Below are 14,647 nucleotides of genomic sequence, written 5' to 3' on the forward strand. Positions count from 1 at the left end.
TAAAACACAGAATCCCCTCTAACATCCCATTAGACATGGTCATTTTTTAAAATATTGCTGATCAATGATTCCCAATATCATTTGCTGGATGTTGGCCTCAAATCACTGCTAGTCAACTTAAAAATCATACCTCTATAAGGTGACCCCCACTATTCAGTAAAAGTAAAGGTCTGGGGGTGATTTCCTGGAGCAAATAGCTCAGGGTTGGATGAGCTAGACCTGACAGCTACCAGGGTTATTAGCAGCTAAAATGAACCAAATGCACAGGTCACAGCTGGCAAGGGAGGCAGGTAGTGTGCTCACCCAGCCCCAGATCCGTGAGCTCTGCACTCCTCCTGCCCTGAGGGGGCCCCTCAGGACTGATCTGCAGGATTCGGTTGAGGGTGTGGATCCATTCGTCCATATCTGACTCCGTCTCAGCGGCCAACACAAAATATGTCAGGTCATTCATTTTCAATTCAAAGGCATATTTTCTTAGTCTGTTATTCTGCAGCATAAAAAGAAAAAATACCAACTAGGTCTTAGAGAGTGAGAGATATTTTTGTGTGGGGTTTTCCACACAAGGAGGTAACATCAAAGAGATTTTCCCAAACAGACAAAAGTTTAGATGGGTAAGAATTATTTGGGGCTTCCCAGGTGGTGGCAAAGAATCTGCCTGCCAATGAAGTAGACATGAGAGACATAGATTTGATCCCTGGGTGGGGAGAGGCCTGGAGGGCTATAATCCATGGGATCACAAAGAGCTAGGCATGACTGAGCACACCACATTTGCATCTACAAGAATTATTTTATTAGGTTTCTTTCAAGGATTTTTGGACAAAGAGGTATTTTAAGGTTTTTGTTGATGGGGTGAGCATGTAGACACAAACATTTCATCTTCAGGCATGGGGGAAGTATATTCTAAGCTTCTTTAAACAGTTTTTGAGTTGCTACCTTCACTTTCTCATCTTGTGTTCTGTCCACAATTCAGTCCAGTTGCAGTTTTGATCCCATCATATCCCAGAGGCTGCACTTGCCAAGGTCACCAACAAACTACGTTGCTGTACTACCCTAAGGACTATACAATCTTTGTTGACCTTTCAGCAGAATTGACACAGTGGCTACTTCCTCCTTCATGAAACCCATCTCTCTGGTTTCCATGACTACACTCTATTTCAGTTTTCTTTCCTCCTGAATGGCCACCACTTTTCACAGTCACCTCTACTGGCTCATCCTTACTTTGTGACTTGCCATGCTAACCTCAGCTCTGCTTTAGATTCTTTTCTTCCTTATCCAGTCCAATGACTTTAAATGACATCCACATGCCAGGGGTTCCCACTTCCTTTCTCTGCCTCTGGCTTCTTCATCAACTTCCAGACTTTTGTCTTACTTGACATCTCTACTTGCATTTTGTGACCAACCCATGCAGTTTTGTTCTAGTTTGCTGGATGTGCTCCCATCATAGACTCATAGACTTTGTTGCTGCCATAAAGGCCTGAAACAACCCTCCCATCCCACTCACCAGGTATGTATTTACACACATAACACTATGTTTGCCTTTTACACACTTAGGTGACTTGTATTCACTCTTCAGATCTGAACTAAAATTATCCTTGCTCAATGAAACTTTCTCAATTCCCCAGTTAAGACAAGGTTCTTGTCCCCCAGGGTATGCACAAAAATTTGGGATTACACGCTTATTCACTTTCATTTGTTTGTTTGCACAGCACATTCCTCCCTTACAACTGCCTTCATGAGAGCTGGAGCACCACTATATCCTATCACAGTGCCATCACACAGAAGGATTCAACAGTGCTTTCAAAACAATTATTTATTATGAATGGGATGGGAGAGGTTCCAATCCTTGGGAATGAATGAACAACTGAAGAAATAAAATAACAAATGAAAAACAGAGATTCTCTGTTGTGCAGAGAATTAAAGTGGTCTGATTCGATGAGTAACTACCTTAGATTAGACTTTCACAGAAGGTGAAATCTATGAAAAGAAGTGAGCTGTTTAAAGATCTGCTGCTGCTGCTGCTAAGTCGCTTCAGTCTTGTCCGACTCTGTGCGACCCCATAGACGGCAGCCCACTAGGCTCCTCTGTCCCTGGGATTCTCCAGGCAAGAACACTGGAGTGGGCTGCCATTTCCTTCTCCAATGCATGAAAGTCAAAAGTGAAAGTGAAGTCGCTTAAGTCGTGCCCGACTCTTAGCGATCCCATGGACTGCAGCCTACCAGGCTCCTCCGTCCATGGGGTTTTCCAGGCAAGAGTACTGAAGCACAATTAAGGTAGTGGGAATACAAAAGCAGATTATTATAGCAGTTTATATACATTTCTGCCATGAGATTAGAAATATAAAGGCAAAGTAGAAACTTCTCCCAATGATAACTAAAGTTATGTAACCTGGGGTGGTTGAAAGAATTCATGAAGATATTCCATCCTCAAATCACTCCCAGGTAACTCTGATACAAGTACTCAATTCTTACCCACACTGTTCTAAAGCCTAAGAGCACTCACAGCTGTAGTAAAGCAAGACTCTATACAATTAAAGTAAGTAAAATGCAAATAAGAGTAGAAATCAAAGATGAGAGTGTCACTATAGCGTGGGGGTACAACTTAAACATCAAGGTATAAACTCTTTCTGAGAACAAGACTGCTGTTTCTTGAAGGCAAAAGAGAATAATCTTTAATATACTTCTGGTAATCTTCTCTTCCTTTGGGATGCTCTGAGAACTTCCCAAAATAGCTTTCAACTGCCACAATAGCATGATTACTACTACTAACATGACACTTATTAAACATTTGCTGGCTAGGTATCTGGCACTGTGCTGAGGATTTTACAGTCATCATTTTTATTTAAATCTCATAACAACTCTATGAGAGACACTGTTATCATTCCATTCAGCATATGAAAACACTGAGGCTTGGGGAGACAAATGAAAACCTGTTTGGAATACATGGACAGTGAGTGTTGGAGACAGGAAGTACTTCCTTTATACTTAAATACCCCCTGAGACAAGCCAGCACAAGGAAGATGTTCATTGGCTACTGTTCTTCTTTGCCACCTGCTGGGAATTATCACACTCGAAAGGGGCAGCCATGCCTGGGGGTGCTGGTTTCTGAAAGTAGACATTGGGGCAACATACAAGCCTCAGGAAAAGAAAAATTTAGGGATTGAAGGAGAAAAAGGAATTAGCTAAAAAACTAACTGTGATCCTCACTGTGGGGTTTCACAGCTCAAGTGGCACTTTCTAGACTCTGCCAAGGACAAGTGCTTTGCTCATATTCATACTTTCCCATTATTGTCAATTATTATTATTTCTTTGCCCTGTAAGGATTCCCTTGCAGACTGGCATTTTCAATAGCCCATGAGCCCAGGGCAGAAGGTGACTAGTTATCCTCAGTGCTGTGATAGTGTTCACTTTTAAAGAGGTTCTATTGGATTTGTATTTTGTGCTGGGCAAAAACAGACAAGGTCTCTGCCCAGACAGGGGAGACAGGTGTTAACCAATTCATCATCCAAATTTGAAATTGGAAGATAAATGTGCTTAACTTCTGTATGAATGTACTGAAGTAAAGGAATAAAAATCAAGGTACAGACATTCTTTTTTGAGACCAGGATTGTTATTGCAGCATGAGAATTGCAACATGAAAATACTACTATTCTTACAGAACCCTCTGTGTTCTGTGAGAATACAGAAAGGATAACTTCAACTAGTAAAATGCCACAGTTTTATATGTATATACATATATTTGTATAAATTCCTTTACTAAAGTTAAATTTATATAGAGTGAAATACACAAATCATGCTTTTGACAAATGCATAAACTTATGTAATCCACACCCAGCTTTTTGAGACCATTTTGGCTTCAGTGTAAACAGAATTGGGGGGGGTGGTGGCTGGAAAGGCAGTGGCCCCAACATTTCCTATGCAAAGCAAACATCTGGGTAGTTTCTTTAAGAATGCAAATTCTTGGAAGCTATGCTCTCCTCAAGAGGGAGGGCCAGACTCCTTCACACACCCTCCCACACACTTCCCCCGGTGCTGAAGAAGGAGGTCCAGAAAACCGCCTGTGACCTGCACTGACAGAGAGGGTCTAAGGGCAAAGACAGTTGGCTGAGAGCAGGAATAAAAGACAGAATGCTTCCCATGACAATATCATACCTTCAAAACACCAAGGGAACAGAATAGACACTCAGGAAAGAAATAGAAGTGCTCAAAGCAGATCTAAAGTAGCTGAGTGTAGCAGAATGCAAACAAATCTCAGTCTGCATCTTTAAATCACTCTTGAAAACAAACAAATGAAAGAATCTGCTTGACTAATCTGATGCTGTAAATAATGGGGAAGGGTAGATGCAAAGCCATGGAAAATGCTTGTATTAGGTCCAAATTAAAAGTGGATTGAGCTGCAACTTGCTTTCAAATGGAGATGTCAAAGAACTAATAAAAAATTACAAAAATTGATTTTCTAAATTGCCTTCTGTATGTGAATTAAATATGGCTGACAACGTCAACAATATTACATATTTTAAAAAGTCTGAGCAAAATATAAAAGCCCTTGTTTCTCAAAAAGGGATATTTATAAATGAAATAAATATTCTATTCACAACTTCTCTCAAAAGCCAAATTATCTTTTTCTCCTTGGAGTGAAAGAGAACTACTTTCAGTGCAGAGAAGCTTATGCTGGGGAAGATTAAGATGCCTTAAGTGGTTTTCTATCTCACCCTCTGTAATCTTCAAGATAATGGCATATAAAACAGCTAAAAAAAAAAAAAAAGGACCAGAAGTAGAAAACCAATGGGACATTTTAATAACCGTGAAATGCAATGTTAAGTCATTAAAATGATAATCAAGAAGTAATCGTATTCTTCTTCTCACTCCTCAAATTTTCCTGAAATCAGTATCCCTGGTGACTGATGCAGGTTCTTTGTTCATTCAAGCTCACCACAGTCTATCTACATGGCTTCATAAATAAAAGGAAACTGGAAATATGTTCTAATGCCATCCGATGAGCTTAATGAGTTGTGGCAAACGGATTGCTTTTCACACTGCTCACCTAGAAAAGCTTTGAAATAGATACTCCAATGAAACCACTAAAGCCAATGGAGGATGGAATATTGAAGGGAGTTATCCAAGCAAAATATGCCATGGTATCTGTTCTGTTGCTAGCATCTTTTACAGAATTTTGCAGAAACAGGAGAAGAGTCACACAACATCAAATTCAGGTTACTGGTATTGGTGGCTACAATCCACGCAATCCTTTCCATTCTCTGTATGTTCATTCATTCAAATACATACTTGTTCAATACATACGAAAATGTATTGGCTATTCTCTACGTGCTAGGTAGAGAGCATTAAAAAATGTTCACATGACGTGCTTGCCCCCATGGAACTTACATTCTAGTGCAATGTAATGTCAGGAAACAAGCAATATAACGTGTAATATATATATGTAATATATGTATTACATTGGAGTATGAAATGGCAATCTACTATTCTTGCCTGGAAAATCCTGTGGACAGAGGTGCCTGGCAGGTCACAGTCCATGGGGTCTCAAAGAGTTGGACATGGCTGAGTACACATACGCACATTTGTATCATATAGTGTAGCCTCTGCGGTAATATCATTCTTGCATATGATATCAGAACCTAGTTTCTGAGATGTGTCACACATGTTTAATTACTCATGCACATGCTATATTTATTCTGTGTTTTTTGGTGCATCTTTCCACAGGCAAGAAGCTCTTTGAAGACAGGAACCACATCTAATCTATGTTTGGCTTTCACACAAAGCTTTGCATGGAGCAAAATTTTCCATATATATTTGCTGAAATAAATCCTACATCTAAATTTCACGGCTTAAAATGACTCACATCTATCTTCAGAGTGTTTCTTCGGCCTGTTGGCTTATGTAGGATAAATGTCTTAATATGTATCTATGCAAGCATACAATGTCATGAACCTCATTCCATAGTTTATCAGGCACTCTATCTATCAGATCTAGGCCCTTAAATCTATTTCTCACTTCATAATCATAAGGGATCTGATTTAGGTCATACCTGAATGGTCTAGTGGTTTTCCCTACTTTCTTCAATTTAAGTCTGAATTTGGTAATAAGGAGTTCATGATCTGAGCCACAGTTTATTGACTATGCCAAAGCCTTTGACTGTGTGGATCACAATAAACGGTGGAAAATTCTGAGAGAGATGGGAATACCAGACCACCTGACCTGCCTCTTGAGAAATCTGTATGTAGGTCAGGAAGCAACAGTTAGAACTGGACATGGAACAACAGACTGGTTCCAAATAGGAAAAGGTGTACGTCAAGGCTGTATATTGTCACCCTGCTTATTTAACTTATATGCAGAGTACATCATGAGAAACGCTGGGCTGGAACAAGCACAAGCTGGAATCAAGATTGCCGGGAGAAATATCAATAACCTCAGATATGCAGATGACACCACCCTTATGGCAGAAAGTGAAGAGAAGCAAAAAAGCCTCTTGATGAAAGTGAAAGAGGAGAGTGAAAAGTTGGCTTAAAGCTCAACATTCAGAAAACGAAGATCATGGCATCCGGTCCCATCACTTCATGGGAAATGGATGGGCAAACAGTGGAAACAGTGTCAGACTTTATTTTTGGGGGCTCCAAAATCACCGCAGATGGTGACTGCAGCCATGAAATTAAAAGATGCTTACTCCTTGCAAGAAAAGTTATGACCAACCTAGATAGCATATTCAAAAGCAGGGACATTACTTTGCTGACTAAGGTCTGTCTAGTCAAGGCTATGGTTTTTCCTGTGGTCATGTATGGATGTGAGAGTTGGACTGTGAAGAAGGCTGAGCGCCGAAGAATTGATGCTTTTGAACTGTGGTGTTGGAGAAGACTCTTGAGAGTCCCTTGGACTGCAAGGAGATCCAACCAGTCCATTCTGAAGGAGATCAGCCCTGGTTGTTCTTTGGAAGGAATGATGCTGAAGCTGAGACTCCAGTACTTTGGCCACCTCATGCGAAGAGTTGACTCATTAGAAAAGACTCTGATGCTGGGAGGGATTGGGGGCAGGAGGAGAAGGGGATGACAGAGGATGAGATGGCTGGATGGCATCACGGACTCGATGGACATGAGTCTGAGTGAACTCCGGGAGATGGTGATGAACAGGGAGGCCTGGCGTGCTGCGATTCATAGGTTCGCAAAGAGTCGGGCACGACTGAGCTACTGAACTGAACTGATGCAAGCATACCCACTAGATATATGATCACCAAAGTATTTCTTTGGGCATCTTTCTGTAAATCTGGATTTTCCTCAGCCTCAAATCGAATTATTCCACTTATTAGCTCTGTTACTTGGGAAAGTCACTTTATCTCTCTGTGCTTTATTTTAATAAATTGAGACAATAATAATGCATTTTCCATGAACTGTTGTCAAATACTATATTAGATGAAGAAGATTACAAGTGTCATTCTGGTTTTTATTTTTATCACGGGAAGTGAAATTCTTAACCACTAAGGTTTGCTAGGGGGTTTATAGGTTACAGGTGACTTCTAAATTTGTTTTCATTGGCAGGTACACATTTTTTTTTCCTTCCCAGTATGACTGCCTTTATGTGGGCACACACAGTCTGAGTTGCTCTGTGTTATCTCATACAGGAGAAGGAAGTGACCCTACTTGCTTCCTGTAGTGGCCTGTGCTGCAGAAAGTATTTGAATTTTTAGACTTTGGTTAAGCCTCAAAGGCCATTATCTTGGGACCTATATCCACAAGGTAGCAGATCCAGCACCAAGTAGGAAACTAACAATGGTCACTTTCAGATGTATGCGTGCATGCTCAGGCGTGTCCGGCTCTATTCGACCCCGTGGGCTACAACCCACCAGGCTCCTCTGTCCATGGGATTTTCTAGGCAAGAATACTGAAGCAGGTTGCCATGCCCTTTTCTAAGGGATCTTTCCAACTCAGGATCAAACCTGGGTCTCCTGTGTTGGCAGGCAGAGTCTTTACCACTGCGTCACCTGGGAAGCCCGTTCAGCTTTAAGCCTTGATGTATAAAGTGATATCACTCATTGTCACTGTTAAAATTGGGGCACTGGGTAGATGGGATTCCTGGGCTATATACTCCCTTCAGAGTGGCAGGATCTGGGATAGATGGATGGATAAATAAATGAATGAGTGAATGAATGAATCAATAAGTGAATAAATGAGAAGACTCTCAAGGAACAAGACAGGATAGATTAGGCTTAAATAGCCCTTAGTCTCAGACCAAAACTGAAATAGCAAAAGTTGGAAGTTTTGCTTCAGCCTAGAAATGAGGGGTATAAAGCAGATCTAGTACTGTTTCCTGACACTACAAAAAAGTGGAAAACTACTGTTCAGTTCAGTTCAGTTCAGTCGCTCAGTTGTGTCCGACTCTTTGCAACCTCATGAATTGCAGCATGCCAGGGCTCCCAGTCCATCACCATCTCCCGGAGTTCACTCAGACTCATGTCCATCGAGTCCGTGATGCCATCCAGCCATTTCATCCTCTGTCATCCCCTTCTCCTCCTGCTCCTAATCCCTCCCAGCATCAGAGTCTTTTCCAATGAGTCAACTCTTCACATGAGGTGGCCAAAGTACTGGAGTCTCAGCTTTAGCATCATTCCTTCCAAAGAAATCCCAGGGCTGATCTCCTTCAGAATGGACTGGTTGGATCTCCTTGCAGTCCAAGGGACTCTCAAGAGTCTTCTCCAACACCACAGTTTAAAAGCATCAATTCTTCGGCGCTCAGCCTTCTTCACAGTCCAACTCTCACATCCATACCTGACCACAGGAAAAACCATAGCCTTGACTAGACGGACCTTAGTCAGCAAAGTAATGTCCCTGCTTTTGAATATACTATCTAGGTTGGTCATAACTTTTCTTCCAAGGGGTAAGCGTCTTTTAATTTCATGGCTGCAGTCACCATCTCGGTGATTTTGGAGCCCCCCAAAATAAAGTCTGACACTGTTTCCACTGTTTGCCCATCCATTTCCCATGAAGTGATGGGACCGGATGCCATGATCTTCGTTTTCTGAATGTTGAGCTTTAGGCCAACTTTTTCACTCTCGTCTTTCACTTTCATCAAGAGGCTTTTCAGCTCCTCTTCACTTTCTGCCATAAGGGTGGTGTCATCTGCATATCTGAGGTTATTGATATTTCTCCCGGCAATCTTGATTCCAGCTTGTGCTTCTTCCAGCCCAGCATTTCTCATGATGTACTCTGCATAGAAGTTAAATAAACAAGGTGACAATATACAGCCTTGATGTACACCTTTTCCTATTTGGAACCAGTCTGTTGTTCCATGTCCAGTTCTAACTGTTGCTTCCTGACCTGCATACAGATTTCTCAAGAGGCAGGTCAGGTGGTCTGGTATTCCCATCTCTCTCAGAATTTTCCACCATTTATTGTGATCCACACAGTCAAAGGCTTTGGCATAGTCAATAAAGCAGAAGAAGATGTTTTTCTCGAACTCTCTGGGTTTTCTCCATGATCCAGCGGATGTTGGCAATTTGATCTCTGGTTCCTCTGCCTTTTTTAAAACCAGCTTGAACATCAGGAAGTTCATGGTTCACGTATTGCTGAAGCCTGGCTTGGAGAATTTTGAGCATTACTTTACTAGCATGTGAGATGAGTGCAATTGTGTGGTAGTTTGAGCATTCTTTGGCATTGCCTTTCTTTGGGATTGGAATGAAAACTCACCTTTTCCAGTCCTGTGGCCACTGCTGAGTTTTCCAAATTTGCTAGCATATTGAGTGCAGCACTTTCACAGCATCATCTTTCAGGATTTGAATTAGTTCAACTTGAATTCCATCACCTCCACTATCTTTGTTCGTAGCGATGCTTTCTAAGGCCCACTTGACTTCACATTCCAGGATGTCTGGCTCTAGGTGAATGATCACAGCATTGTGATTATCCGGGTGGTGAAGATCTTTTTTGTACAGTTCTTCTGTATATTCTTACCACCTCTTCTTAATATCTTCTGCTTCTGTTAGGTCCAGACCATTTCTGTCCTTGATCGAGCCCATCTTATGGTATCTCTAATCTTCTTGAAGAGATCTCTAGTCTTTCCCATTCTGTTGTTTTTCTCTATTTCTTTGCACTGATCGCTGAAGAAGGCTTTCTTATCTCTTCTTGCTATTCTTTGGAACTCTGCATTCAGTTGCTTATATCTTTCATTTTCCCCTTTGCTTTTTGCTTCTCTTCTTTTCACAGCTATTTGTAAGGCCTCCTCAGACAGCCATTTTGCTTCTCTGCATTTCTTTTCCATGGGGATGGTCTTGATCCCTGCCTCCTGTACAATGTCACGAACCTCATTCCATAGTTCATCAGGCACTCTATCTATCAGATCTAAGCCCTTAAATCTATTTCTCACTTTCACTGTATAATCATAAGGGATTTGATTTAGGTCATACCTGAATGGTCTAACGGTTTTCCCTACTTTCTTCAATTTAAGTCTGAATTTGGTAATAAGGAGTTCGTGATCTGAGGTATAGTCAGCTTCTGGTCTTGTTTTTGTTGACTGTATAGAGCTTCTCCATCTTTGGCTGCAAAGAATATAATCAATCTGATTTCGGTGTTGACCATCTGGTGATGTCCATGTGTAGAGTCTTCTCTTGTGTTGTTGGAAGAGGGTGTTTGCTATGACCAGTGCATTTTCTTGGCAAAACTCTATTAGTCTTTGCCCTGCTTCATTCTGTATTCCAAGGCCAAATTTGCCTGTTACTCCAGGTGTTTCTTGACTTCCTACTTTTGCATTCCAGTCCCCTATAATGAAAAGGACATCTATTTTGAGTGTTAGTTCTAAAAGGTCTTGTAGGTCTTCACAGAACTGTTCAACTTCAGCTTCTTCAGTGTTACTGGTTGGGGCATAGACTTGGATAACTGTGATATTGAATGGTTTGCCTTGGAAATGAACAGAGATCATTCTGTCATTTTTGAGATTGCATCCAAGTACTGCATTTCAGACTCTTTTGTTGACCATGATGGCTACACCATTTCTTCTGAGGGATTCCTGTCCACAGTAGCAGATATAGTGGTCATCTGAGTTAAATTCACCCATTCCAGTCCATTTTAGCTCGCTGATTCCTAGAATGTTTACATTCATCCTTGCCATCTCTTGTTTGACCACTTCCAATTTGCCTTGATTCATGGACCTGACATTCCAGGTTCCAATGCAATATTGCTCTTTACATCATCAGACCGTGCTTCTATCACCAGTCACATCCACAGCTGGGTATTGTTTTTGCTTTGGCTCTATCCCTTCATTCTTTCTGGAATTATTTCTCTACCGATCTCCAGTAGCATATTGGGCACCTACTGACCTGGGGAGTTCTTCTTTCACAGGCTGCACAGGCGCAGGAGGGCCTAGAGGAGCTATCCCACATTGAAGGTCAGGAAGGGTGGCAGTAAGGAGATACCCCTCATCCAAGGTAAGGAGCAGCAGCTGTGCTTTGCTGGAGCAGCCATGAAGAGATACCCCACGCCCAAGGTAAGAGAAACCCAAGTAAGATGGTAGGTGTTGCAAGAGGGCATCAGAGGGCAGACATACTGAAACCATACTCACAGAAAACTAGTCAATCTAATCACACTAGGACCGCAGCCTTGTCTAACTCAGTGAAACTAAGGCATGCCCGCGGGGCAATCCAAGATGGATGGGTCATGGTGGAGAGGCCTGACAGAATGTGGTCCACTGGAGAAGAGAATGGCAAACCACTTCAGTATTCTTGCCTTGAGAATCCCATGAACAGTATGAAAAGGCAAAATGATAGGATACTGAAAACTACTGTTAGGTCTCTATTTTACCAAGATCAGGAAATTCCTAACCATTAACATCTCCTAAAGTCTCTGAGGGGCTTTCCTGATGGCTCAACAGGTAAAGAATCTGCCTAAAATGCAGGTGACACAAGAGACTTGATTTCAGTCCTTGGATTGGGAAGATTCCCTGGAGGAGGAAAATGGCGACCCACTCTAGTATTCTTGCTTGAAAAATGCCATGGACTGAGGAGCCTGGTGGGCTACAGTCTGTGAGATAGCAAAGAGTCAGACAGGACTGAGTGACTAACGCTCGCAAAGTCTCTGAGAATTTTGGGTAGGAGTTTCTCTCTACTTGAAGTAGCCCTTAAAATATATTTCTGAGAATTCCAAATCATACTCCTAGGAAAGCACAGTGCTATAGAATGGGTTTGAATGAAGCAAACTAAAATGACTTATTCACGAAAGAGTGTTATGAGCTGGAACACACTGAGAATGCTGGGTGGTAGGTAGCATTTTCTGAGGTAAACTGTTTTTCTTCTCTGTTTTATTCAAGTGAAACTGACAATGATTCTTAATAAAATAGGTCTGACTCATTCTATTATTCATTTGCTTTGTGCTTCTGTGTGTACGTGTTTCATCTTCAGGCACATTTTGTACCTGAAAGCTTGCTAGAACAATGACTAAACTTGCACTGTATCATTCAGAATCTTCTTTTCAGATGCAAAAACTTGTCAGAAAGAGCTGTAAGCAAATATGCAAGAAATAGGATCCAGATACAAGGTGACAAGGAGCTCGATGTCTATCTTCCCAAAGGGATCTCAAAGGTCCCTCCTTCTATAAAGGATAACAAGCTTAAGATAAAGAAGAATATAAATACAGGGATATAGAGCTGAACTCTTTAAAAGATAGAGTACATGATCCCAGGTATGTAAATAACTATTTATTGGAAAATGTTTTAATGTGCAGAATCTACCTTGGGAATTCCTACCTAGGTGCCCATTTTTTTCTATGCATTCTTCTAGCCAACCCAGAAGAGTTTATCACTGTTCTGTCTCCTAGAACATTCCATAGAAAGTACATTTATACCACCATTATAGCTCTTGAGAAATTGTGTAATAGTTATGAGCCCATGTCCTCCTCTAGTTATGATTTTGGCAAGGAATTCCTAATGCCTAAACACATTTCTAGCATGTCATAAGTACTACATAAGCTTGTTGGATGAGTGAATAAATGAATGAAGAAAGAAATGGATAAATTAGCCAGCTTGAAGTCAATCAGTTGTGCCCAACTCTTTGCAATACCACGGACTGAAGCCCGCCAGGCTCCTCTGTCCATGGAATTCTCTAGGCAAGAATACTGGAGTGGGTTGCCATTCCCTTCTGCAGGGGATCTTCCCAACCCAGGGATCAAACCTAGGGCTCCTGCATTGCAAGCAGATTCTTTACCATGTCAGTCAATATTTTCTAGAAGGGCTTTCCCATGATGGGACATTTACCTATCAAAGTTGTGACTTTTATAATTAATGGAAAGACTGGGAAAGGATGACTGAGGACACACTCTCTCCCAGATCCTTTTTTACTTTAGTTTTACAGATGAAACACTGGGAATCAAACAGCTTGAGTAACTTACTCAAGGCTCTTAGATAGTAAAGGGTGAAACTAGAATTCAAACATCAGCTTGTATACACCCTACTCTTATGTTTTTCCTTGGAAGACATTCTCTTTCCAAGGCACTGCTTAAGCAGAGACCAAAACATGGTCTAAAAGGTGATGGAGAAGAGGTGAAAGGTCAGACTAGAGCACTAACTGACTCTGTGTTCAACAGAGTTATACCACTCGTGGAAGAAGAAATTACACATGGATCTATGTCTCTGCAAACTTAACACCTAGCAAGGGATACAATGATACTTTTTAAAAGATGATGACTCATTCGTTACAGCAAGTTTGGGGGTAGAAAGGAAAAGAAAATATTTAGTTTTTCAGCTCAATGTCTATAAAATGTAGTTATTGATCTTTAAACCTATTGTTAAAGTCTTACTTCATATTTCTAAAGCCAAAGAGTCTCCTTTGTGACCAACAATAGAAAACTATCTCCATCTTCCATTAAGATCCTTACTGCCCTTTCCATATGGAAAGTTGGCAACTGTGTTAAAAAGCAATTATCTTTCATTTCTAGTGGAGGGCTCAGCAACACTTAATTAATTCTTTCCCTTTAAAGTTCAGTATTATTACTTTCTGGAGAAATTCCAGATTTTAACAGCTAAACCATCCCGAAATAGATGAGGCTTAAGTGACTGAAGAGAATTCTGTTTTGCATCCATGCATCTGAGTGCCCTTGGTATGAATCCAAGAGGTAATCTAAGCCATGTAGCAAGTTATGTGAATGTCCATGGTTTGGTGGAAACACAAAGAATTGTTCCTAGTGGCTTATGATCAAAAACACAGTCCTTAATCTCAATGAGCCAGCATTTAATGTTAAACTGGAGGGAAGACTACTAAAACTCTTGATTGCTTCCAGTTTCACACAATAAAGAATAAAAATGTCCGATCATCAGAGTCGAAAGAAGAAGATGTCCAAATGAGGCATATGGAATTTTTCTGCTTCTTTTTGCCAAAATGGTCCATGTCAAATTTAATACTAAGGACAATAATTTAAGGACAAGCTGCTGCAGAAGAGCACTGTTGGTTAAAATTGCCATGTCTGAGATTCAGTTTGAGAACCAATGCAGTATAATCCTTGCCCTTGAAAAAACCTGCTCTTAGAAGGAGGATGATGTGTATGTACGCTGTAAATTTACACTTGCAATATTACCTAATAATAAAGGTAACATTCATGAAGAGCTTTCTTTGAACTTTGTGATTTACATACAACCTTACTGCATTCTTTAGCTCAGTGGATCTCTAC

At 41.0% G+C, this 14,647-nt stretch overlaps 1 protein-coding gene across 6 annotated transcripts in view; it reads right to left on the minus strand.

The window, feature by feature from the left end:
• DOCK10 (dedicator of cytokinesis 10) overlaps positions 1-14,647 on the minus strand; it is a 310,443-nt gene that overhangs the window by 109,110 nt on the left and 186,686 nt on the right. For all 6 annotated transcript variants that reach the window (XM_069574684.1, XM_069574681.1, XM_069574682.1 and 3 more), the window contains one exon: positions 304-487. In XM_069574684.1, the coding sequence (XP_069430785.1) occupies positions 304-487 (184 nt within the window). The remainder of the gene's footprint in view (positions 1-303; positions 488-14,647) is intronic.

The sequence above is a fragment of the Ovis canadensis genome, chromosome 2 (assembly GCF_042477335.2).
Source record: "Ovis canadensis isolate MfBH-ARS-UI-01 breed Bighorn chromosome 2, ARS-UI_OviCan_v2, whole genome shotgun sequence".
Lineage (NCBI taxonomy): Eukaryota > Metazoa > Chordata > Mammalia > Artiodactyla > Bovidae > Ovis > Ovis canadensis.